The sequence below is a fragment of the Oryctolagus cuniculus genome, chromosome 2 (assembly GCF_964237555.1).
Source record: "Oryctolagus cuniculus chromosome 2, mOryCun1.1, whole genome shotgun sequence".
Classification (NCBI taxonomy): Eukaryota; Metazoa; Chordata; class Mammalia; order Lagomorpha; family Leporidae; genus Oryctolagus; species Oryctolagus cuniculus.
Window position 1 is genome coordinate 55,239,906 of NC_091433.1, and position 27,307 is coordinate 55,267,212.

General features: G+C 37.8%; 1 protein-coding gene across 1 annotated transcript in view; it reads left to right on the plus strand.

The window, feature by feature from the left end:
- The window catches only part of GALNTL6 (polypeptide N-acetylgalactosaminyltransferase like 6), a 1,232,148-nt gene that overhangs the window by 1,080,776 nt on the left and 124,065 nt on the right, over nt 1-27,307 (plus strand). Inside the window, exon 8 of the mRNA XM_002709470.4 lies at nt 18,728-18,845. Coding sequence (XP_002709516.1) covers nt 18,728-18,845 — 118 coding nt within the window. The remainder of the gene's footprint in view (nt 1-18,727; nt 18,846-27,307) is intronic.

Here is a 27,307-nt window from a genome sequence, read left to right on the forward strand (position 1 = left end):
CTCTCTCTCTCTCTCTCTCTCTCTCTCACTGCCTGTCCTCTCTCTGTGTAACTCTGACTTTCAAATAAATCTTTAAAAAAAATAAAAATAAAAAAGTTAAGTTGTGGGACTGTTTTTGCTTTCTTTTTTAAAAAAGATTTTATTTATTTATTTGAGAGTCAGAGTTACACAGAGAGAGAGGAGAGGCAGAGAGAGAGAGATCTTCCATCTGCTGGTTCATTCCTCATATGGCCGCAACAGCCGGAGCTGCACCAATCCGAAGCCAGGAGCCAGGAACTTCTTCCGGGTCTCCCATGCAGGTACAGGGGCCCAAGGACTTGAGCCATCTTCCACTGCTTTCCCTGGCCATAGCAGAGAGCTGGATTGGAAATGGAGCAGCCAGGACTCAAGCCAGCGCCCATATGGGATGCCAGCGCTGCAGGCGGAGGATTAACCTAGTGCGCCATGGCACTGGCCCCTTTCCTTTTTGAATCATGGATCCTGAGGGCTGTTAACAAGGCAGTAAGGAACACAGTTCTTCTACATTTTTTTCCGGACGTTGCCTCTGAGCACTCCATAACCGATCAAGCAGACATGCTACATGACAACCTGTTAATGCGGAAGTATACCTTGTGCATTCCTCTAACCATGCCAATATTAAGTGCTGGACATGCTTCAAAATAGCAGTCAATGATTTCTTCTGTGCATCTGGTGGTATGCTGTGCTGCAAGACATAGAGCTATTTTTTTTAAGATTTATTTTATTTATTTGAAACGCAGAGTTACAGAGGGAGAGAAAGAGAGAGGGATATCCCATCTGCTGGTACACTCTCCAATTGGCTGCAGTCACCGGAGCTGCTCCAATCCGAAGCCAGGAGCCTGGAGCTTCTTCTATGTATCCCACATGGATGCAGGGCCCCAAGGACTTGGGTCATCTTCCACTACTTTCCCAGGCACATTAGCGTGGAGCTGGATATGAGGTACAGGAGCAGGGACTCGAACCGGCACTCATAGGATACCAGCACTGCATGAGGCAGTTTTATTGACTATGCCACAGTGCCAGCCCCCCATAGAGCTATCTTTAAAAGCAAATGTGGATAAGAAATTATTTTCAATCAAGAGGAGAGAAGAATTCTAGTGCAAATACTTTCTGGCCACTAGTAAGTTTAAAATAACAAAATCTCTCAGGAGATAAATTTAAAATGATGACTAATGTAAGTCAATGTTTCCTGATGTAAATCCCTAGAATAAACAAACAGTAAAGAAATTAACTTAGGTGGAGCTTTCTGGAATATTGAGGCAAGGATTAAGAGGCATTAGATGTCTTGAGATACTGTGCTTCAGGGAAGAAATAAAAGGGAAAAGGAGGGACAGGATTAAAAAAAAAAAAATAACAGATGGCGCCAAGAAGGGTATAGAGCCTGAACCAGAGGAGTCTGGAGCATAAATTGCATGCAGAGCTGACCCACCAAGGAAAAAACTGGACAGCCTTCACCAGCTTCAGTGGCCACCCCATAGGTTAGCACAGAATGAGCTCCCAGGCTTTTCTGAGTCAGGCAGCTGCCTTCAGACAAAGGCAGTTGTGCAAAGGTGAGACAGCTGTGAGCTGTTCTCAGAACAAGAGCAGGGCCTGGCGAAGGGGTGTTAGAGCAGAAAAAAGGAGTCTGAGTGGAGTACCAGAAAAGTCTAGGACCAAAGTCATGTGACTGTTTTAGCATACTTCTAGAGACCGTTGAAGAGCTAACTTGGAAGGGCAGTCAGCTGTCCCTATCTGTGGTTTCTGCATCCATGAATTCATCCATCCATAGATTGAAAGTATTCTAAAAAATAACTGTACTAAATGTGTTCAGACCTTTTTTATTATAATTATTCCCTAAATAATACATTATAAAACTATTTACATTCTATTAGGCATTATAAGTAATCAATAGATAATATCTATAGATAACTGAAAGCATGCAAGAGAATGTGGTTAGGTTATATGGATTTTCATTTTTGTGGGGATCCTAGAACAGCCAGTTACCCAGAGCTACTAAATAGTAAGACTACCTACTAGATATACTTTTCAACAGTCCTACTATTTGCTAGCCAAATTCCACCTTTAAAACTATATGTCAAACTTCTCTTGTAGCTTTTAATTTCCACTATACCTTTCAGCATGCTATAAATTTGATGAATGAATAGAATGGAGTGGAGTAGAAGGGTATGGAATGGAATAAATTCAGATCTGCTAAAATGAACTGGGGTTATTGGAAGACGTAAGACCAGGGATTCATCTCATCACAGAAAATATGTAAAATTTGATCTAAAGAATTACATTGTATTTGGATGACTTGCCTTGATATACATGTATAATGTTTTGAATAATTTTCAGTCTGATATTTAAGAATTCTGTTAGGCCAAAACATAAAGAATAAGGTGAACATTTTAGTGAAATAAATAAATAAATTACATATCACTAGTGTGTAAAATAACCCCCCACCCACACCCTGGCTTAAGTCCGTGTTGAAGGCATTGCTCTGAGAAGGACAGGACCCAGACTGGGAAGAAGGAAGGAAGTAAGCATTATTAGTCCAGGTTGGACTGCTGGTGAGTGACAAATTCAGACAAACTATGCCTAGTTTGTTAAATCTGGTGATGTTTATTCCCTTAAATAAACAAAAGTTGTCTATGTAAAATACTCCCCACAAAAACAAATATAAAGTTACAGGATGCTAAAAATCCAGCTTTTGTAATCATGTAGAGGAAAAAAGTGATTTCACATGGACTAGTTCTCTGGCTGTAAGTAACTCTTATCTATCTTCAGATCCTCCACAAACTGTTAACATAATGGCAACAGTGTTGCTGGAGAGCTCATTATGAGCCAGGCATAAGTCTTGGTTCTCTGCATAAACTAATATTATGACAAAATGGGTGTTACATATTATTATTAGTCTCATTTTACAATCAAGGAAACTAAGTCATGGAGAATAAGTAATTTTTTCCCAAGGTATACTATAAAGAAGAGGCTTGAATCTTCATAGTTTGGTTCTCATGTCTATGCTTGATGTGCTAGTCTGTGCTCAGTCCTTACTGCTTACTCTCAATGCAGTGTGCATTTATTTCCAGTGGTGGCTACGTTGCAATTATTTGTGAGCAAAGGCCCTATAATGTATGTTTGTTTGTGCCCCAACCAGTATCTTTTTACCGTCTTCTGGTAGGCACATCCTGATTCCTCTGGGAACAAATCCTTCCTCCATTCTCATTCTGTTTGGTTCCTGTGACTCTACCCTCCACTCTAGAACACAAACTAATCAATAATGAACCAGGCAATAATGCATTCACAAAGTGTTGATCACCTCTTCTTAGACTCTGGAAGGGCTCATCCAAGCAGACCCACTAACCAACTGCATTGTTCTTCATTTCCTCTTTCATTTCCTCGTTCCTTTCCCTTCCCCCAGTGCACACAACCTGGTATTTTTTCTGAAGTATGATGGTCCAGGTGATCTTTCCTGTCATCACCATCATCAGATGTCTAAAAAAGGACAGAAATCCCAATGTCTCCAGGATTTAAGAAGCATAAAAACTCAAGCAACCAAAAAGTTCCTACTATTTGAACCAATTTCTACATTGTACCTTTCCTGCTGTAATTGTACATATTTTTGTTACAGGTGGATTTAAAACTTTATAGTCTTCTTTTTATTATATCAGAACAAAGAATCCATTTCTTCCATATTTTATAGTACCAAACAATTTCAAGTAATATTCTTTCACTTTGGCCCTGGGCCTGTGTGAGTTTCATTCTTTGGTCCCTTTTATGAGGAATAGTTTTATAGCTTTGATATAAAATGAAATGCTTTGCTCCTCAAAAATTTTAGCTGCAACAGAACAAGTCACAGGACAACAGGAGCTGTAGAACAAAGCAGGTCCTGCTCTGGTTTTAGAGATACCCATCTAAACATCTCAGACAAGCCTACAACAAAGACAGCTGTTTTACTGATGATGAATCTTTAACCTGGTTACAGGTACCTGGATAAATTCATTTCAGGGCTATTAGAGAAGTGTGACCAAAATTACAAAAAGAAAAAATACCCACTCAGGTGGAAATATGTACAGTATTTTCTGGACCCAATAAAAGCAAATTACAAATCTATCACCTCAATTAAAAAATAAAATAAAACTTTCAAAAAGAAAGGAATTTAATGCTCAAAAAAATTGCAAAACACAAAAGGACAACTGAGTGTGTTTTAATATATTTGCATTAAGCTTGGATATTTTTAAAAGGTTTTATTTATTTATTTATTTATTTATGTGAAAGAATTACACAGAGAAGGAGAGGCAGAGAGAGAGAGTGTCTTCCATCCGCTGGTTTACCTCCCAATTGGCTGCAACGGCCAGAGCTCCACTGATCCAAAGCCAGGAGCTTCTTCCAGGTCTCCCATGCAGGTGCAGGGGCCCACGGCCTTGGGCCATCCTCCACTGCTTTCCCAGGCCATAGCAGAGAACTGGATCAGAAGTGGAGCAGCCAGGTCTCGAACCTGTGCCCATATGGGATGCTGGCACTGCAGGTGGCGGCTACACCACAGTGCCAGCCCCAAGTTTGGATATTCTTTAAAAATAATTTCCAAGCATGTTTTGTTCAGGCCCAGAAACACGCTCACAGAGGTAGGAGACTACAACTAAAAATATGAAAAAAAAAGAAAGAAAAAGAAAAAGAAAGAAGGGGAGTATTGGAGAAAGGTTTCCCCTCTCCTCATGAAGTTTCTTCCAGCAATTCTTCAGTTTCTTCTGGTACCAGGATCACAGCCAGGATTTCTAAAACAACTCCTGACTCCTCGTTTTTATCCCTCTCTATTCTAATGATGCCCATTATCCAACCCTCTCCAGATTCCTGAACATTAAAACTGGCTGCCAGGAGAGTTGAATATCTATGCACCTAGTTGAAGAAACTCCATGGTGATAGATAGAGATGTGCCCTGATGGGAAGAGGTTTGCGCACCCTCTAATATCCTGTTCCTCCCAAGCAGGCAGTGGACCTGGCAGGAAAGTCCTCTAGACATGATGGTACTGAGTCACTTTTCCTTCTTTCCTTTTTCATAGTTTGTCAGTGAGGGAAATGTGATAAGATTTAGACCCTCCCGTTCACACTGTCTAGCTCAGCAAAGTGGAGAGTAGAGTCTCTATTCTCCAATGCCAGTGTCACTCAGTGTGTGTAAGTGTAGGCCTGTGTATGTGTGTGTGTGTATGTGTATTTTGTAAAACTTGGGAAGTGATGCTCAAAAATCACCCCTCAAAGCCAATGACACAATGGTCAGCTAGGAGAAACTAGTAAAGTTCAGTATTTTCTAAATAAAAGGAAACAGAGATTCTGAGATTCATTTCCACCGTAATAACTGATTTTTGTCAATAGTGGTCATAGGAAGTTAAATAGAGTTTGATTACATGGACCTTCCATGCTAATTTGCAGGGCAGAAATTGGAAGTAATTATGTGATAGTGGGGGGAAAAAACAGTTTTTTCAGGCTATTTTTAGGGTAAGAATATGAGTGAAAAAAAAATCCTACATTTGTGATTTTGATGATTTTTGACTGGGCTTCCCTTAAGGTAGTACAAATTAATGAATGCTTATTCTAATTATCTTCTGCACATCACAATTATTTTAAATATTATATATCTTAAGATTTCTAAACTGACATACTTGAACCTTGATGTAAATACCTTCCCCTAAAAATGCAGGATTTCCTACAATGTAGTAAAACCTTAAATGAGGAAAAATGCAGAAATATCCATTCAAATAACTTGTCCTTCATGTTATTGTCTTTTATTGGACAACTTAACTACCTGCAGTCTTCCCTCCCTTCCTGCTTTCCTGCTTCCCCTATGCACATCAGTCACTGAGCCAATGTTACCTCTCAAACCTTTATCCCACCCTTTTTTTTTTTTTTTTTTTTGACAAGCAGAGTTAGAGAAAGAGACAGAGAGAAAGGTCTTCCTTCTGTTGGTTCACCCTCCAAATGGCCGCTGCGGCTGGCGCACTGCGCCGATCCAAAGCCAGGAACCAGGTGCTTCCTCCTGGTCTTCCATGTGGGTGCAGGGCCCAAGCACTTGGGCCATGCTCCACTGCCTTCCCGGGCCACAGCAGAGACCTGGCCTGGAAGAGGAGGAACCGGGATAGAATCTGGTACCCCAACCGGGACTAGAACCTGGGGTGCCGGCGCCACAGGCAAAGGATTAGCCAAGTGAGCCACAGCGCAGGCCTATCCCATCAATTTTTGTTTCCACAACATTAGCACAAATGATTCATCCCTTCTTACCTTCTGCCTCCACCTGATAACTGAGCCCTCTGCCCTGGTGTTGTCACCCTCAACTCTTTCCTCTATACTACCATACTGTATACTACAGCACTCTATGAAAAACAAAAAATCTGAACATAGTATTGTCCTTATTTAAATTCTTCAGCATTATCCAGTTACTTATTGTCTGTTGAGATTAATTTTTTAAAGATTTATTTATTTATTTGAAAGAGTTACACAGGGAGAGAAGGAGAGGCAGAGACAGAGAGAGAAAGAGTCTTCCATCTGCAGATTCACTCCCCAGTTGGCTGCAATGATCAGGAGCCAGGAGCTTCTTCAGGGTCTCCCACATGGGTGAAGGGGCCAAAGAACTTGGGCCATCTTCCACTGCTTTCCCAGGCATAGCAAAGAACTGGATCAGAATTGGAGTAGCCAGGACTCAAACCAGCACCCATATGTGATGCCAGCACTGCAGGCGGTGGCTTTACCTGCTATGCCACAGTGCGGGCCCCTACAGAGATTATTAACCCGAGATTTATAAACTTTCTTGGTTTGGGCTTCCAGGAATAGTTATAATCTCCTTGAATCTTCACATAGAATTTTGTGTGGACATGGATTTTTGCAAGAAAACTCTCCTGCATCCATCAGTCACTGTGATGCAAAAGTTCCAACAAATAAAATTCATGCCCCTTGATATGTTAACAAAGACCCTCACATTCTGTACCTCCCCCATCTGGTGGCTTTAAAGGATACTGTGTTCTCATGTAGTAACCAAGAGCTCCATGGTCAAATATTCTGACAAACCAAAGGTTGCATGACTTTTTCTAAACCACCCTGGAAGTCTCAGGGAGCCACTTCTGTTGTATTCTGTGGTACAGAACAGCCAGACTTCCACTCAGATTCAATAGTAGGGACATAGACTCCAATTTTCAAAGAAAAGAGGCTTTAAGGATTTGTGAGCATATTTGAAAGCCACCAGAATATGAGAGAGATAGAGAAATAGAGTGCAATGAGTGTGCTTTTTTTTTTTCCTGCCATATGTGGACAGGTGAAACTTCCTTGTGGACAGCTTTGACCTAGAGGATTATACACCATGATGCTTTTATCTAGCTTTTCAAAATAGATTATACAAGGGTGCTTCAAAAAGTTCATGGGAGACAGAATTAAAACTAAGTTTATTTTGACTGAAAAAATTTGAAATACACACTCACAGTTATAGGCTTTTTACATAATAACTCTTTCCCGCAGGCCCAGTTTTCTTTTGTTCTGCTATGTTTTTAAGGAATTACTATAATTAAGCAGAGTGTATATGTACAAATGGATTCATTAAAAATCAAAGGATTGGTAAGAGGCATTAAAAATCCATGCCACATTCAGTAAATTCTATCATGATATAGAATGCTAGGAAATGAGACAAAAATTGCCATTGAGCTGCAATCAGTGCTGAAGAGAAAAAGCATATTTTTGTATTCCTTACTAAGATGAAGGGGTACTGTTTTCATGTGAAGAAACTGTCAAATGTTTATTAAATAAATGAAGCATAAAACAAGCTTTCCTACAGTTTCATCCAAGCTTAGATTTTAATAACCAGCATTTATCCCGTGAATGAAAAGTTATATTTGTATCCAGAAGAGAGACTCCCCACTCTGCACTGGGAATTTTTAGCTCTGAATAGTCTTCAATTACTAATGGATAAAGTGACTTGCTCTGTCATTTCAAATCATTGCTGTGTTCCTTTTGATGTCAGTTTTTGTGGTAGTGATAAGAGCCTGGACTAGAGAGGAGGAGAGAAATGGAGGAAGGACTCTTCCAATGCTGGATGGAGAGAATGAGGAAATGTAAAACCTCAGAGACAAGAATAAAAGACAAGGGGCAGACATTGTGGTGCAGCGGTTATTGCCAGCAGATGGAAGGTCTCTGTCTCTGTCTCTCTCTCCCCCCTCCCCCTACCTCTCTCCCTCCACCTCTCTCCCTCCCTCTGTTCCTCCCCCTCCCCCCTCTCTCCCTCCCTCTCTCCCTCACCCTCTACCTTCCTCTCTCCCTCTCTATCTCTCTTTAGGTAATTTTGACTTTCAAAATAAATAAATATTTAAAAAAGAATAGAAACAAGATGCAGAGCTAGGACCAAGGTGTGTACACTCATCAGCACTTGTGTAAGGATCTAACAGATCCCTCCATGTCCAAATACAGAATTTAGGAAGGGATGAAGGTCATATTTGAAGACAAATGAAGTGGGACACAGGGGACTTTTGCAGTTCCCTATCTTAACAATGCTGTGAATTCTGGTCTGTGCTTTATGCAAGAGATGGAAAGTGCCTTTGTGAATCCTAAATTAGAATTTGGAGATTGACTATATTGGTGGGCTGGAATTATCTGGGCATCTCTTACAGGTATCAGCATGTATAGAGTTGGCAATTTTTTTTTAAGATAAAGAATTAGGGAAGAGTTTGGGAAACAGAGAGGAGCAAGAAACAATAAGGAGAATCTCAAGGTGATGGATTGGCCTCTGCCCCCTGATGGCTTGAGGAACTAGGTGGTGGCCCCTTTGGAGGACAAGATTAATTTTTTAGAAGCTGAAAGAGTAGTGTTGTTGAAAGACTTTGTGAATCTCTGAGCATGAACACTGTGACTTCGGAGCACAAATACAGGACAAGATACATGGTACCAGGCATAGGTTCCTGGGAAACCCTCCTGAGGAGGTCACACTCAAAAGAGATTGGCTAGCAGACCATAACCATGGCAAGCCGAGCTGCTTTCACAGGGAGAAGGCTGGCAACAATAGCAAATGACTTCAGGGATTGGGGTAGAAAAGCATGTGTAAACTTGTTTCTAAGTACAAAGTTAAAATCCCTGGGCATTTCCAGGAACCTAAAAAAACCTAGTGGGCAGGAGGTTACCCTGTTACCATGCGAATCCAGTCAGAGATAGTAATCTGAATATTAGTGCTAATGTAAAATCATTTGTCCCCTCAGGCACAAAGAGTTCACTTTTTAGATTACATAAGGAAAGAATTAATCAGATCATTATCCTGATACATAACATGAAGCCATAGAAAGCAGAAATGAATGAAACCAATAAAAATTATAGGATAATTGGAATAAAAGCATTATTTGGGGGTATAGAATGAAATCTAAAACTATACTTTGAGCTAAGTTTCCAATCTCTTGATTTGCTCAGAGAAAAATGACCAAGAAGTGACTTAAGAAAACAAGTCAACATATTTATACTTTGTACATCCCCAAAAGCTTTAATCAGGAGAGACCAGATAATGTTCTGCCATTTGGGGGAAAGGAATGTGGATGGCCCCAGTGTGTGGCCTAGCAAGATTACTGAGAAATCGGATCACTATTCACACAGGTGGATCCATCCATCCACTCACTGCAGAATTAGGAGAGGCATTTTGGAACCAGTCTATCCAGTCTCCATTCATGTTAGGTCCTCCATGTGCACATTCATCAAACACCACACACACACACACACACACACACACACCATTTTAAGTCACATAAGAATAGCTTAGAGACAGTATCTTAATCAAATAACAAAAGTAAGACTGAAAAAGTATTTAGTGCATTTTCTCCATTCTCATATTGTACCCACTAAAGCATTGTTGATATAACCTTTTGACATTCAGAGTTTTCTAGTTCATCTCACATTAAAATCATTGCCAACCACTGCAGATATGGAGGCAGCAGCCTTCTAAGCAACTTCAGAACCAATAATTTAGTTGAGACATCAAAGCAAGGCTGTCACACTATATTTATAGCTATAACTTGGTTTAATGCCCTATGTAATTTGCACTAATATAAATGAGATTTCTTCTTCCATCAACTCTATATCCTTTCATAGAGAAGTCTATTATTATAAATATGAAGTAAGCAGCAAAAAGCATATTCAATTTATAAAACCTTCTAAACCATATCATAGTATTATATGTATTTATGTGTGTGATGAAAACAAAATTATAAATCATGGTGCAAAATTGTGAAAATTTGTACCATGATTTATAATTGCTTTCCTCTTGATTTTATCTAAAAAGCTGAAAAGTCATAATTCTGCCACCTGCTTTTGGATAACTAGTTGGCCCTATACCTTTTCTACTAAGTCTTCTCTAAACACTAACATTAGAAAATTAGAAAACTTTTCTTATCTTTTTAAAGAGAGGCTTTCACTATCATTTGGGGCAGCTCTGAACTTCAATTAGTTACACATTTACAATATACCGTAGAATATGAGTACAATAGAATACGAGTGGAGACAACTTTTTTAAAAATTAAAATAAGTAAAATAAGTTATGTCAAATGGACCTTAGAAATTAAGAAACTAACCAAAATCCTGTTTCCTTCAAGGATTTACTTGTATCATAATGAAATTGCTAATACATCCTCCTTTGAGAGTATCAGACTCAAAATGAGTTCTGTTATCTGCCATCTAGGGTTATGTAGCAAACCCTTCCAGAACCCAGTGGCTTAAAACAGCAGTTATTTTGTTGGCTCACAATTCTCAGGGTCAAAAATAGACAAGAATCAACTAAATGAATGTTCGGCAACTCAACTTGTTTTTGCATGGAAGTTTCCCAATTTACCACTAAAATTTAGTCTACCTCCCCAGGAGACTCATCAGTCTCAAGCAAACTAGGAAAGCTGGTGTCCCTGTGCCTATGGTCAGTCAGGTACCAGTAGTCATCCCATGTCTTACTCAGGATTGAATGAGCTACTTGGATACCTGGTGGCTGATGCTGATTTCTTCTGTCTACAACCAGCTTGGCTAGATTTTACACAGGGTAACAAGCTTCCAGAAGCAGTAAGACAGAGTGCAAGCCCTGCCACATAAGGCCTCTGCCTGTACATTTGTTGATGTTGTCTAATCCAAGTCACCCAACCAGGCAAACCAATGTGGAAGTGTCCCACTCAGGAGCATGACTACAAGAAGCCATGATTATCTGGGACCATTGTTGTCATCACTTGCCATTTTTTCACATTTCATTTAGTGTTCAAATGTAGCCAATCTGAGATCCCTATCTTATTAATACTGTTACTCTTGGAATTCATCCTCTACTTAATAAATAATTTTTTAAAAACCCTCAAAGACTATTGTCCAATTAACTATTACCTCTCAAAAATAAAAGCTGAAAATCTACTTGTTGATATTTTTGCTATGCTACTGCTGCTGCCACTTATTTATATTTGGAAAAAAAAAAAAAAAGTCCCAGCATCTGGTGTGGCCTAGTGAAAGAAGTATGAAGTGAATGATGCTAAGTCATAGACCAGTCATATGTCTAATAACAACACCTCATCAGAGTGCACGTAGCAAAGAGCAAGGTACCAGTCAGTCACCCAGTACTGCTAGGTCTAGGCATAGGTCTAGGCTCTCAGTATTTATCTTCTTCACTTATACAGTTCTTTCAGTTTTCATGTTATCCAAGCTTTTTCTACCATATGCAGTCATTGGCCCAAGGGGAATGAAATTGGAGGTAGTTAGCTTCTGATTGGAAACAAATTTTCACTCTTTGTTTCAATCTTGGAATTACTTCACTCATTGCCCCTAGTTGACCACCTCCTTGCAGAGTAAAAAATACAAAAATGCTAATTCTTAAAAAGTATAAAAATAAATTTATTTTGTCATGATTTAATAGTTAAAAGAACAAAAATGTTTTAAAAATTGCAGTTTCTTCTGAAATATCACTTGCCCAAATTGGATTATTTAATTTTATTTTGGGGAACAGACATTTAGCATACTGATTGTGATGCCTGCCTCCATTACTGGAGTGCCTGGGTTCATTTCTCAGCTTCCAGCTTCAAAGTTAGTGTGTACCCTAGGAGGCAGTAGGTAATGGCTGAAGTCTTGGGGTCCCTGCCACCAATGTAGGAGACCTAGATTAAATTTCTGGCTTCTGCCTCCAGCCCCTGGCCCAGCCCTGGCTGTTGCAGGCTTTGGTAGGGTAAATGAATGAATGGGATCTCTCTCTCTGAGCCACAAGCCAACTGAAAATTTCTGTTTATATAATAAAAAACATGTGGGTCATCTTTATGTTGACTGACTTGGATTGACTGAATCCTCACGGAAATTGTGCCATTTCATATCTGATCAAATTCACGTAGCACTCACATATTCAGCATTCTCACTGTAGCCACTGAAATGAATAAAAATTGAGAGCCAAATTATTTTCTCAGAGGCCTAATTGATGATCTCCTTTATATTACTATTTCTTAGCTTGAATTATCATTAGATTTTTTAAATAAATTTCTTTTATGATATTTACCTTAGACTATAATGTCATGGTTTTTGTTATTCTGAGCCTAAGGCCCTAAGGATTACACAAGATGTATTAAAATTTGAAGTAATACCCTTGGCCTGAAAAAGTTGGAAGTAGGCCAGAAATATCCTGGGGAAAGTATTCATATATGAAAGAAAGTATTCATATGAGATAAAGAGTAAATGCGTGAAATAGAGAATATTAGAAAGATCGACAACTCCTTAGAAAGCCATGGGAATCACAGGATGAAGCTCCAAGCATGAAGCACCACACATTGGTTTAGAGAAGATACTCCACTATGCATTTTAAAAAAATGAATTTACAGATGAGACCATAAAGAGTTTTTCACTGGTATCAAATAAGAATGTGTTTAATGCACTTTTACACTGGGCTTCATTAACTTAAAATTCAGCAAAGTTTAAATTACAAAAATTGCTATAGAAAAGAAACTGGTCTACCAAATATAAAAAGGAAATTGAATTTGTTACCTACTTCAGTAAGCTTAATATAAAATAAGAAATTGATTTCCATTAAGTATGCAGATGAGTCACATATTTCTATGACATGAAGAATAAAGAATCTTCAGTAGTAACATAGTGTTTCATGGTGACATTACTTTTAAAAGGCATAAAGTTTTGCTTCACAGTCACATTAATTTAAAAGGCATGACAAGTGTTTTTAATAGAAAAGCACAAAGCCTGATTTGTGATATTATGAGCAATATTCATACAGCCCATAAATATGTTAAAAGTTAGACAGACACAGAACCACATTACAATAGTCAACAGTATGCTAACACTACCAGGGGAACAAAAGTAGCAAGCATTTTTTCAAAGAAACCGATGAATATGATCATAAACAAATGAGAAATTGTGGAATATAGGACCAATGAGGAGAATTTCAAGAAATTATTACTTATTTAAAATGGTAAGGAGACAGTAGAAGAGCATGTTAAAAATAATAACCTGTTCTTTATTTCCTCTGGGGAAAACAATGATACATTAAAAATTTTAATCTTTATCATATGTGGAATACACTCATTTTGACTTCAGTACAACAATTCACAGCAGTTAATTCTTTGTGTGGTGGGTTAGGAGTTTCAATCAACAAACTCAGTTGTTCAAGATATACTGTAATATTATATTTTCTTCAGAGCCACTTAAATCCAACAAAATGTAGAAATGGTGCACATAATATAATTTCATATATATATAAAAAGTTTTCATGATAAAATCTTACTTGAGTCCTTTTGAAAGATGACTACTTAAAAATCTTAACAGCATAATTTAGGATTTATAACATATATAAAAGCAAAATGTATGATAACAAAGTACAAAGGTGGAAAAAAAGAAATATGAGCAAATTATGAATAGATTTTCATAAGATATGTGCAGAGGTATAATATCATTTGCAGGACAACTGTGACAAAATAATGATGTATGCTATAAACCATTACAATAACAAAGCAACCACTAAAATAACAAAACATTTATTAAATAATTATAAAAGGATATTAAATATAATCACAGAATATACTCAGCTAATCAAAAAGAATAAAGAACAAGGGAGAAAAAAATAATAGCTGGAAATAATTGAAAACACAGAGGAAGATGATACATTTAAACCTCACCACATGAATAATCATATTAAAAGTGTTCTAACTTAACCAATTTAATATCAAGATGCAAATATATGTTGCCCACAGAATAACCACTTTAAGTATAAAGACACAAATAATTTTAAAATATAGGAGCAGGTGTTTGACCTAACAAGTAAGATGTACTCATCCCAGATCAGAGTGCCTGAGCTCTATTCTCAGCTGCATTTTCTGACTCTAGCTTCCCACCAATGAAGAGCAGATAGTTTCGGGTTCCTGGCTTTGGCTGGGCCCAGCCCTGTTTGCTGTAAGCATTTGAGAGTAAACCAGCAGATGAGATATTTCTCTTTCTTTTCAAACAACTAATATAATGAAATTAAAACTTTTAAAGATTCATAGCAAATATAAATGAATACATACCATTCACACCAACTGAGATAGGAGATATTAGTTTATTTGATGCTTGGTAGAAACATGAGTAAAGGTAAAGAGGGTTTATTTAAATTTGCCATGCTTCAAATTAACCTAAAATATGCTGCATGGATTTTTTAATAAAATCATTAAAATATTATTATAAAAAGATTGAAATTCTTCCATTTGCATCAAAATGGATGCAATTGGAGGACATCATGTTAAGTGACATAAGTTGGACACAGAAAAGTAAGTACTGCATATTCTTCCTCATATGTGGGAGCTAAAATTTAAAAAGAAAATCAAAAAACAGAAGAAATAAATCTATGTATGTATCAGTGTTGCTGCAAATATAACTTTGTCAAACTTTGTTTTACATCTTTATCAAACCAATGATTAAGAATGATATACTGGGAGATGGGAGGGTGGCGGGTGGGAGGAAAGTTATGGGGGGGGGGATAACAAAAAAAAAGAGTGATATACTACTATAGTTTTAGTGATCAGAGATTATTTTAAAATTTACTACATATGACAGAAATAGACATCTTTTCATTTGATTATTGTTTATAGCCCTTGCCCTTGCTTATATTCCCAATGAATTACAGTCTTTTTATATTTTTATTTATTTATTTATTTTTTGACAGGCAGAGTTAGTGAAAGAGAGACAGAGAGAAAGGTCTTCCTTCCATTGGTTCACCGCCCAAATGGCCGCTAAGGCCAGCGTGCTGCGCCGATCGGAAGCCAGGAGCCAGGTGCTTCTTCCTGGTCTCTCTATGTGGGTGCAGGGCCCAAGCACTTGGGCCATCCTCCACTGCACTCCCTGGCCACAGCAGAGAGCTGGACTGGAAGAGGCGCAACCGGGACAGAACCCGGCATCCCAACCGGGACTAGAACCCGGTGTGCCGGCGCTGCAGGCAGAGGATTAGCCTAGTGAGCCGCAGTGCCGACCATCTTTTTACTTTTTTATATATTGAACTTTTCTCTTACTGGAGCAGTAAGCATTTTACTATAATTACAATTAGTGTTATCTCAAAAATTAAAAATTAACAGGGAAGAAGGAAGGAGGGAATAGGAGGGAGGAAGGGAGTGTCATTATGTTCATAGAATTGTATCTGAGCTACACTAAATCTATTCTCTTTGTATTAGTATCATATTAATCTGAGAATTGATGAGAATTGTGTTATAGCAATTATAATTATCATGCATTTACTGTGACCCTGAGAACCTAATGTATTAATAAATTCCTTTAAAAATAATAAAAGCCAAAAACCCCAAATTTTTTAAATAAAAATAAGTGAAAAAAAGAAAACAAGATTATTGTGTTTCCAACAAATAACTTATAATTTAAAAAATTAATTTATGCCTTATTTTTCCCAGTATCTATATCACTATACCTGTGATAATTCCAGCTTTGACATTCATTCTGAGCAACATAAAATTTGATGAACTTTGGTCTTATGTTTTATGCAGTCAAATGAGAATGTGTGTATAATTTGGGATCTTTCTACTTTGAGTTCAGACTGAATAGGATTCAGAATTTCTGGTAGCTTTTAAGCAAGCCCCACAGAAGCAAAGGTGCACAGTGGTAATGTGTTCACTGGGGAACTGTACCCAATAAATGTTACAATCCTGGAGGCTTCCAGGTACAGTTGAATTCCACTCCAAAGTGCTATGGGTGGAAAAGGGGAAAAGATTAGGCTATTGGAGAAAGGAATAAAGGAAGGCACATCTGATTCTAGGATATTTCTTACAAAATAAAAATAACATGAGTATCCTTGTTATTTTCTGAATTCTGCTCACTTTCCTAGCAGGAAAAACAAACCTCTCTTCTTGTAATCTTATAATCTTTCCATCTACATAGAGTCTGTACCTTCAAAAATATTCCTAAACTGAAATAATTAGACCTAATAACATGTTGTTTTTTTTTTTAAAGAAAAGATTTATTAATTTGAAAGTTGGAGTTACAGAGAAAGGGAGAGACACAGAAAAAGAGATCATCTGTCAGCTGGTTCACTCCCCAAATGCTGCAACAGCCAGGGCTGTGCCAGGCTGAAGCCAGGAGCCAGGAGCTTCTTCCAGGTTTTCCACCTGGGTGGCAGGGGCCCAAGCACTTAAGCCATCCTCCGCTGCTTACCCAAGCCATTAGCAGGGAGCTGAATCAGAAGTGGAGCAGTCAGGACAAGAACTGAGCCCAATATAGAATGCTGGTTTCAGTGACTTTGCCTGCTACACCACAGTGCCAGCCCTAGACCTAGTAACAGCCCACAAATCTGAATTCAGGAGACTGGACTGACAGGGGTGTAATTTCACTGCCTTTCCAGGCACATTGGCAGGAAGCTGATAGAAAACAAAGCAACAAGGACTTAAACCAGCACTTTGATATGGGATTCCTGCATCACAAGAGGTGTCTTAACCTGCTGCACCATAGTGTTGGCCCCTGTTTACACATATTTTAAAATATACATCAACATTTAGTGCCTGTGCTGCTATTTATAAATATCATTTGTTTCAAAAAGTTTCAGAATTGTCACGTAACTTATGTTGATAATGCGTATTTTTATAGGTTTGTGTGGTGTACATAAAGGTATTCTCTAACAGTTTCATACTCATATGTAGAGTTATTTCTCCTCACCCCCCAAAACATGAAAACAGAAACAGTGTAGTGAGGAAGAGCACAGAGGCTATAAAATCAGAAGACAGAGGTCCAGTCCCAGCTGTACTACACAGAAACTCCAAGTTCCTGCAAAGTTAGCCTATGTTGACCTGTTTCTTTTCTTTTATTTAAAAAAAAAAAAAAGAGGGAGGGAAAGATCTTCCATTTGGTGGTTCATTCCTCAGTTAGCTGCAACTACCAGACTGAAGGTAGGAGCCAGGAGCTTCCTCCAGGTCTCCCACATGAATAGCAGGGGCCCAAGCACCTGGGTGATCTTCCACTGCTTTTCCTAGGTCATTAGCAGGAAGTGGGATCAGAAATGGAGCAGCTAGAACACATCCGAATGCACCTCAGGTGGACACCTTAACCACCATGCCACAGTGCTGTCCCCGGCTATTTCTTCAAACCTTACTTATGGATGATATAGGGTTGCTGTGAGGGTTAATCAAGGGAATTCATTAAATATCTTAGCCTATACCCCAACACATAGTGAGCACCCACAAAAAATCCAAAGGTTGCCTTTGAATTGCAAACACCTTTAAGGCACAGCCCACCCAATGATTATAGAAACTATTGCAGGGGGCAGTGTTGTCTTTCCTCGGATAAAGCTGCCATCTGCAATACTGGCATCCCATGAGTGCCCATTGGTGTCCCAGATGTTTTATTTCCTATTCAGCTCCTTTCTAATAGCCTGGGAAAAGCATTGGAAGATGACCCCGGTGCTTGGACCCCTGCCACCCATATAGGAGACCCCAGTGAAGCTCCTGGCTCCTCTATTCTGCCTGGCTCAGCCCTAGACTTTTTGACCATCTGGAGAGTGAACCAGTAGATGGATGATCTCTCTCTGTGCGTCTTTCCTCTCTCTCTCTGTACTCTTTCAAATAAAAAAAAATCTTTATAAATATAATTGCAGAGCAGCATGACTACAATGCATCCTAGCAAAAGCAATATCTGAAAATCGTACTGAAATAAAACGAATACTTCTAGAACAGCAGAGAAGGCCTAAAAGAAGAATAATATAAAGGGAAAAGACCTAGTTTAAGTTCTAACTTTGGCCTGTTACTTAACTGGCTGCTTATTTTATTCTAACTGACCATTTCATAGCGTGTAAGTTGAGCATGACATATATGCTCAATCAGTCACACTGAGAAATTCAAAGATGTTGTTTACAACAACATTTTCACTACTTTGATAGTAAATGATACTTTTCAATTTGAGGAACAACCATAAAATTGAATGACATTTCTGTATGTATCAATCACTAGTCTTCAAGTATTCATATCTAATAATAAACAGACAAAGCAAATGTGGCTCTTCAGGGCCATTGTTGCATTAGAATCAGAACCACAAGTTCAGTGCTCACAGGATTCCTCCTCCATACCCACTCCAAGTCAGGAAGAAGCCTAATAGAACTCAATGTTTGCTTAAAGAAACTAATGCTACAAAGCTTTGAACAGTCGATCACTAAAATATATCTTGAAGTTTGATTTTTTTTTTTAAGAAAAATGCCATTGGCTGTCATATTCTTAGTCCTTTAAAGATTATTTTATTTGTTTCACAGGTCTCCTGTTATGGCTGGAGGTCTCTTTTCTGTGGATCGCAAATGGTTTTGGGAGTTAGGTGGCTATGATCCAGGTTTAGAAATCTGGGGCGGAGAACAGTATGAAATCTCTTTTAAGGTAAGCCTCCAAGATCTACTTCCCACCTATGTCAGCATAATTTTGACAATTCTGATGGGATATCGTCATTGTGCCTTGTGTTGTATGTTGTGAGATGAATTAACACCAATGATAGACATGTCACCTTCCCAAGTACACATTTGGATGAGACAAACTACTTCCTTCTGATGTTTCAGTGAGATATAGCCATGCCATTTTCAAAAAGAAATTAAACTCCCATTTTGCAGGTAAGAAACTCAGTGTATCGACAGGGATATGGCTCCACTGACAAGTACCTTCATTCTAAAGCATTTATAACTTAGAGGAATTAAGATGCATTAAGATGTAACAAATCAAGGTAATGAAGTTTTTGCCTTTTTTATTTGTTCTGTCAATAGCAGTTCAGATTTTCATCATAAATTACTCATTCAAAATTCCAGTAACAGAAAAGTAAACAAAAATGTAACTGACAAGTTGAAATCTTTCCATGTAACTCAAATTAGTGACTTTTTGACTTATTTTATTTGAAATTGTTCAGCTCTCTACTTGCTTTGAACCAGAAATACTAAGTAAAATTGCATGCTTCATGATATATGCATGCAAGTATTTATGATAGAGTATCAAATTTCATGATTTGTAACTGAAAAAATTACCATAGCATATGAAGAACAGTTATGCAAAGCACAGTAAGTTGTACAAAAGATTATACTACAGACTGCTGAGATTTTTTTTAAAAATAGTCTTATAAAGAGAAAAAAACTCATTTTTTCTTTTTTCTTCTTTATCATAATTATTATTTATACAGAAGTATAGAATGAATCTTTCAAGGGTTATCGTACATAGCTATCTTATTAAGTAAATCAGTTCCTTTTAATTACTTCCATTGTAAAATCAAACCGTTTATTTCTGAGGGAAAAAAAATGTATCCTAAAGGTAATAAAAGTCAAACATAGGAATCCAACCAGACTTTTAGTTATTTATTTGTTTATTTATTTATTTATTTATTTGAAAAAGAATAAGAGAAATCTTCTACCTCTTGGTTCACTCCACAAATGCCCACAACTCGCAGAACTGAGCAAGTCAAAGCCGAGAGCTTGGAATTTTATCGCAGTGTCCCATGTGGGTGACAGGGACCAAATATTTGAACGACCACCTGCTACCTCTCAGGGTGTACATTAGCAGGAACCTGCATCAGAAGCAGAGGTGAGACTGGAACACAGGCAGGTCTGAGAGGTGATGCGTGCTTCCCAAGTGGCAATTTAACTGCTGTACCAAATGATTGCCCTTAGACATTTTGAATTTTTATATAAAAAGCAAGTGACAAAGTTGACTTTTATCAAATTCTGGTCAATGTTAACATCATGTTGTCATAAAATAAATACCCCCTGGAAGAAACTCAAGAGCCCCAAGTGCCTGCTTCAGGACATTCAAAATTCTCCCTCTCATTACACTGGCACTGATCCTTTAAACACCACTTGTTAAATTACTAGTGCTTTTTTCACCATCATTCAGATACATCTAATTTCACATCTAAGATGCTTTTTTGAAAACATTTTTATAGAGGCATTATTTTAAATCTTTGGGTTTATTGGTGTCTCTTGGATTCTTCTATTATAGCAATAGTTGTACACCTCGTTACAATGTGTATAAGGGAAGATGATAATAATAAGTTATAATTTTAGAAACAGCATCTACTGCATTACTTAGAAGTATATTCCAGATGCTTAGCTAGATACTTTATGTGCATTGCCTGATTTTAAAGCAAAACTCTAAAATGTGAGCATTAGCATTCTGTTTTACAGATGAAGAAACTGGGACTTAAAGTTTTAAAGACTTTTACAATAGGTTTATTTTTAAGCTTTAAAACTGAAGCAAATCACCAGTGTCACCTAAGGGTTAAAATGTTCCATTTCTGCTTGATTATATAGACTGCAGAAATATGGAACTGTCTGACCATACAGACTGCAGAAATATGAAATTGTCTGACACCAAAATCGTATCTACTAACATCATTCTCAGGTTCACTATTAACCTTTTAATCTTGACCTAATAATTTATCTCATTGAACAATAGGTAGCATTTTCATTATAGTGTAATAACATAGTAGAAAACTTTCTGCTGATCCTGGGAAAATGGTACTGATCATCAGATACTCCCCAAATATCAGCTGGGTGCAAAGTCTGTAATACTTTCAACTGGATAGACAGAATACTGCATTCAGTCCCAGTATTTTAAATAATGCCATTGTTGGGCCAGCATTGTGGCATAGTGGGGAAAACATCAGCATCCCATATGGGCACCAGTTCCTTTCCCAAGTGCTCCACTTTTGATTCAACTCCCTGCTAATGGTCTGGAAAAAACAGCGGAGGATGGTCAAAATGTTTAGGCACCCCACTACCCATGTGGGGGCCCCAGATAAAGCTCCTGGCTCCTGGCTCCTGGCTCCTGGTGTCTGTCTGAATCAGCCCTGGCCATTGCAGCCTTCTGAGGAGTGAACCAGAGGTTGGAAGATCTCTGTCTCTCCCTCTTTTTCTGTAACTCTATCAAGTAAATTCGTAAATCTTTTTTCAAAAAAAATTGGCGTTCCTTTATTTGCAATATCACTTGTTTTCTTAAGTTGTCTTAGTTCATGATTCCTTTAAATTTAAAATGTTATTAAGAAAATTTCTAATAAACAAGACTTAGCTGACTTTGAATAATGAACTGTCTGATAGATAAAATTGCTTTTGAAAGTCTGGAGAGTTGGCAGAATATATATTTGCATTCTGAATCACAATGGTATTTTTTAGCTAAACATAAACTTGCGTCTTTCACTTCTCTGTCACTTGTATCTATCACATCTTTTCTGGGTGACCTGAGATTTTATTACCCCATTCCTATTTTTCAGTTATCTGTCATTTTGAAGGGTATAATTGGAATTGCAGCCCTGTCGCCTTTGTCTAGAAACCATGGCAACAGTGCTGGAAGTTCAGGACTAAATTGCCCCAGGTTGTTTGGTTGGAATGACAGATTCTTTGGCGACAGCTATGCCTTAACAGGGTCCCGTTTCAGACATATCCCTTCATTCTTCTCACTACTATTCGCTGACCTTGGGGTTCCTGTCCTACCCTATTAGTATTTGTACCATGAGGAACGCCAACTTAAACAGACTGGTAGAATTTACATTGAAGCAGGAAGAATTTTCTCATATGAAAGGAATCAAACACAAATAGCTCTATTAAAGGATAATAAAAACAGAAAAATCAAATGTCTGCACTTTTAGACATGTCTTATAAACTGATTAATTTCATGGTGTAAAGCACTGTAAGATATACACTGGTCAGCATTTAGGTTTTGGAAAATATGAATGGATAATTGAAAGTTCACTAGTCCATTTCACATTGTAATATAGGAATTCTTTTAAGTCTAGAACATAAATGTGCTAATTCAAAAGACTTTTATGAGAGGGGTCATTTTCAAGCATCTTTGCTTGCTATTTACTCTGCAAACAAAGAATCATCTCACTGAAGTTTTTGACAAGATTCTCTTGCTGAATGAAAATATTTACAGAGATCTCTGTTTTAAATGAAAGAATGAGTATTTGGTTATGGTGCTCTTCAATACTCTTTGTAAATATCTTTCCACAATTGTTGTAAAAATCCTGAGTAGATTAAATGAGTAGACTTCATGGCATGGCATGAAGCCAATACAAAATAATTTTCAGGATTCAGTTGTTTAAAAGAGCCCTTCAGACAAATTACCTGTCTGCAGAATCCTGCAAGATGAAAGTCAACCCCTGCATGGGCCCAGAATTATCCAATTTTCTTTCTAATGTTGCTAGGTTAGCCAGATGCTAAGAAGGGGAAAGCAACATTTTGTCAGTCATCCAACCAGCTTTTATTGAGCACCTAATTTATGCCAGACATTGTTCCAGGTACTCAGTTTGGAGGTGCACCTGGAAATAAAGAGGAGTTCAAGATAGATTGCATGGTGTGGCATAAAGAAAGACAATCCACATCCTTAAATATTGTCTACAGTTGAAGTTATTAAAAGAGTGTTAAACCATCCCAAGTTTCTAATTTTTCAAGGTGTATTTTAACATTCATTATTCAAAGATAAAAGTCCAAAGGTTAGCATTTTCAGTATATCAGTACTTTGATTACAGAAACTCCTCTCAGAAAATAAGTGAATAAACACTAGCAAGGCAGTAACACAAAATTTAGAAGGAAACCCAGGAACTCTATTAGGCAGAATCCTCTGGCAAGAGGCATAAGGTTTGGATCCAGGAGAAAGTATTAAATTTAGTTTGGGCTGCCCTTGTGCATCCCCAGGAGCTCATCAACAAAGTCCTACAGTGATCCAGTATTTCGTGGGCCATCTGTAGTACAGCAAGAGCTCTTGATCAAAGCCTCAGCTGTCCAGAAATGTTAAAGGCTCCAGGTGAGATAACTATGAGTACCATATGTCCTAGAATGAATCTAACGTATCTGGGAGCCCACAACCTATTTCAAAACCACTCATGTAACCACTTATGTTGTGTACTGTCATCGTTCCCATGTGGTAAACTTAAGATCTAGACATTCCAGGGAATTTTAACTTACCTCTCACAATGATTCAGCCCCTGTGAGTAATTAATTCATTCAATAAATATTTACCTACTGATTAGAATGTGCCAACTATGATCTAAACTCTTGAGATTCAAAGGCAAGTGTAAGAAGCTTCTGTTTATCAGGAGGATCTTACTCTCTAGTGGCAGCCTGCACAATTCATTCACCGTAATTTTTTATCTTCCATAATGTTTGGAATGTATGTTATTTACATAGTTAAGGCAGTAATTCAAAACATCTAGGGGCCGGCGCTGTAGCGCACTAGGTTAATCCTCTGCATACAGCACCAGCATCCCATATGGGCACCGGTTCTAGTCCCGGTTGCTCCTCTTCCAGTCCATCTCTCTGCTGTGGCCTGGGATAGCAGTAGAAGATGGCCCAAGTGCTTGGGCCCCTGCACCCGCATGGGAGACCAGGAAGAGGCACCTGGCTCCTGGCTTCAGATCGGTGCAGTGCCGGCCGTGGCAGCCATTTGGGAAGTGAACCAACAGAAGGAAGACCTTTCTCTCTGTCTCTCTCACTGTCTGTAACTTCACCACTCAAATAAATAAATAAAAATCTTACCAAAAAAAAAAAAAAAAACAACATCTATAGTAGCCGTTTTCCTTTTCCTCGCCTCCCTTTCTTTACTCTTTGTCCTCTTTTAAATTCTTCATTTCATTAATTTTCTCTAACTTGCTTTATGTTCCTCTCTTAAAAGTTCACAGTCGCTCCTAAAACTACCAACAAATCAAATGAACATCTTAAATCATAAACCATGGAACTTCTGCCATACCCAACTCTCAGTCTATATTGCATGCCACCTTAACTAGAGCTATACTTTCCTTCCCTGAAAAGATGGAAACTTATTTGTTGCAAACTTTAGCAAAGCAGTCAGACTTGGTTATGTTCCAGAAAAAAAAATTGTTTTTTCTCTCTACAAATATTATTCAGCACCCTTCACTGTGAGTCCATACTCCATGTGAGCTAGTTTGTACAGGAAAGGGCAAAGGAAGCCCAGAAAAAGCTCTTGAACAAAACATATTTGAGATGAGGATCTCACACATTAAACATAAACCTCAATGAAACAGGAAAACATTAAAAACAGCATTATTAATGTATTCTAAAATTAAACATAAATGTAACTTTTTTATTCTCCAGGATTCTAATATAAGGGAGACCAAAGCTTTTCCTTCTGCTTTTAGATCCAATAATTGAAGTAAAACCACAGATACATAAACCACACCTACATTGCATTCTTTATGATTTCTAATTTGTGCTCCTTTGAGTTGGAACAAAAACCTAAAGACATGTGGAAGCTATCTTAATGCCTAATAGAATCCCTCCTGTATTTTTTATGATTTATATACAACCTCTTATGGTTACCACAGCCACATCCAATTTGACAACTCATTCCTTCCAAACTGTTTAAACTCACTTTGACAAGAACAACAATTGTTTCTCTTTTAATAACTATGTTTAATCAGTTTAAGTAATAATTAAATTACATATTTATGATAATGAAATCTAGCATAATTACATTTGGAAAAAAATGCACTGTTTCTAAGGTAAATGTGGAATAAATTATTGATAGTACTGGGAACTGAAGAGTACAGGTATATTCAGTTTAGCCTATTTTCTTTAAATTTTTTTAGATTTTTATTTTTGACAGGCAGAGTGGACAGTGAGAGAGAGAGAGAGACAGAGAAAAAGGTCTTCCTTTTTCCATTGGTTCACTCCCCAATGGCCGCTGCGGCCGGCACACCGCGCTGATCCGAAGCCAGGAGCTTCTCCTGGTCTCCCATGTGGGTGCAGGGCCCAAGGACTTGGGCCATCCTCTGCTGTACTCCTGGGCCACAGCAGAGAGCTGGACAGGAAGAGGAGCAACCGGGACAGAATCCGGCACCCCGACCAGGACTGGAACCTGGTGTGCCAGCTCCGCAGGCGGAGGATTAGCATATTGAGCTGCGACACCGGCCTAATTTAGCCTATTTTCAACATAGGTTCTTTATAACATGAACATCATTCAGGATGCTTACAGAGAAATTTAGGGTGATGGTTAATACATTATTTTGGTAAAAGAGAGATTCAGACCTTGCTCTTAAAACTTTTAATCTAATAATGGAGACAAGGAAATCATGAAACAAAGGGGCAGGTGGATAGTTGCCTTTGCATGAAGATTAATATTCTACTCTTAGGTCAAATCTAGGGAGAGGTTCTCAAACCTACCCATGTCTCCCAGTGCCCTGATCCCTATGCAGGGTGCTTACAGGTGCCCAGGATTGTTGAATAGTCAGTGTCCTTCACTCACAAGTCTTGGGAAGTCAGCCTTGGAAAGATGTTCCTTCCCTATCTCTTCCCCTCCATCCTGTTCCTCCAGACAAATTTTTTGGTTGCCACTTCTTTTTCCATAACCCCAGCCCACCCCATGAGAAAAAATTAGTCCTAGGTTGTCTTTTAATCTTTGTATCTACTTTGGTGTGATATAAAAAAATAGAGTAAAGGATGAAGATGGAAAACCCACAGAGCATAATCAGATTAACACTTCAAGTTATATTCCTTCCACACACAAATACACATTCACAGCTAGAGTGACCAAAATGTGTCTGAGATTTTATTAGAGAGCATCTTAGTTATATTTAACATTTTTATATACAACAGTTTAAGTACATATTTGGGGGTACAATATGACATTTCAATACATGTATACAATGTTATGACTAAATCAGGGGAATTGATACATGTATCACCTCAGACATTTTTTTTGTTTATTTGTATTGGGAACATTCAAAATCCTCTCTACTAGTGATTTTAAAATATACATGAAGTTTAGTTGTTGTCAACTATATTAATGGTTTATTTATGTTGTGTCCATTTATGAATTCAAGTCTTCAAATTAAGCTTCCTGCATCCCCAAGTTCTGGCCACTCTATTTTTCCAATGGGGAATAGTAACTATTATTTGTCATTTAAAAAAGAAAAGGTAATGAGTTAGCACTTAAAGGTCATTGGATTTAATTTCACATCCCATTCAATCCTAATGCAAGGTTTAAAAATTCTATTTCATAATTTCCAAGACAGGCCTTTTCCTAGTTAATATCACAACAAGAACCAGAAATTGACTGCTCTCTCAAAACCATTAACCTAATTTCTCTTAGAAAAAAGAAGACTACAAAATTTTGGTGAAAAGTGGTTACTGTCACTGTCTGAAACTACTTCTTAAAGGAAATATATGTTCTTCCTGTCTGACATTTATTAACTATGAGACATGACAATTCTTGTTATGATATTATGTAATATTCAACTTTTTATTATCTTCTAAATGCAGTGGTTGTTATTCAGTAAGTATTATACATGCATAATCACTGAGTACGGTTGATTCAATTCTTCACTCAACCAAGGTAACATCCCAACTTTGGAATTTTTATTACATTAAAAAATTTAGCCTCATTTCAGAAAATCCAGGAATAAACATAGATTTTATTTAGTTGTACTTAGCAAAAATTGAAAATAAATAATGCCACAAAATTAGCCAAATCTAAGGTTTCCCTATATGGAACGTAAACCATTAAAAAAATTTTAAGCATATTTATAGTTCAACAATTATATGTTGTTTTGAACTGAACAGAACTTGGTTCACCAAACTCATGCAGATATTTAAATCCTCAAGTTTTAGGTTCACAGTTCAAGTTTTAGGTTCATGCCATGCATTGATGGATTGGTCAGGATATTTGATCTAATTATGGAATCTAGGAGGTGGAGCCAGTTGTGTAATCTTTAGTACTGGAGGCTTGCCCTTGGAAGGCAGTCCATGTGAGAGGGTTGTTTATATAAGCTGAAGTTGTCCTAGCTTCTCTCTCTGCTTTCTAGCTCACCATGTGACTGTTTCTCCACATATGCGATTGCCTGTCTCCACCAG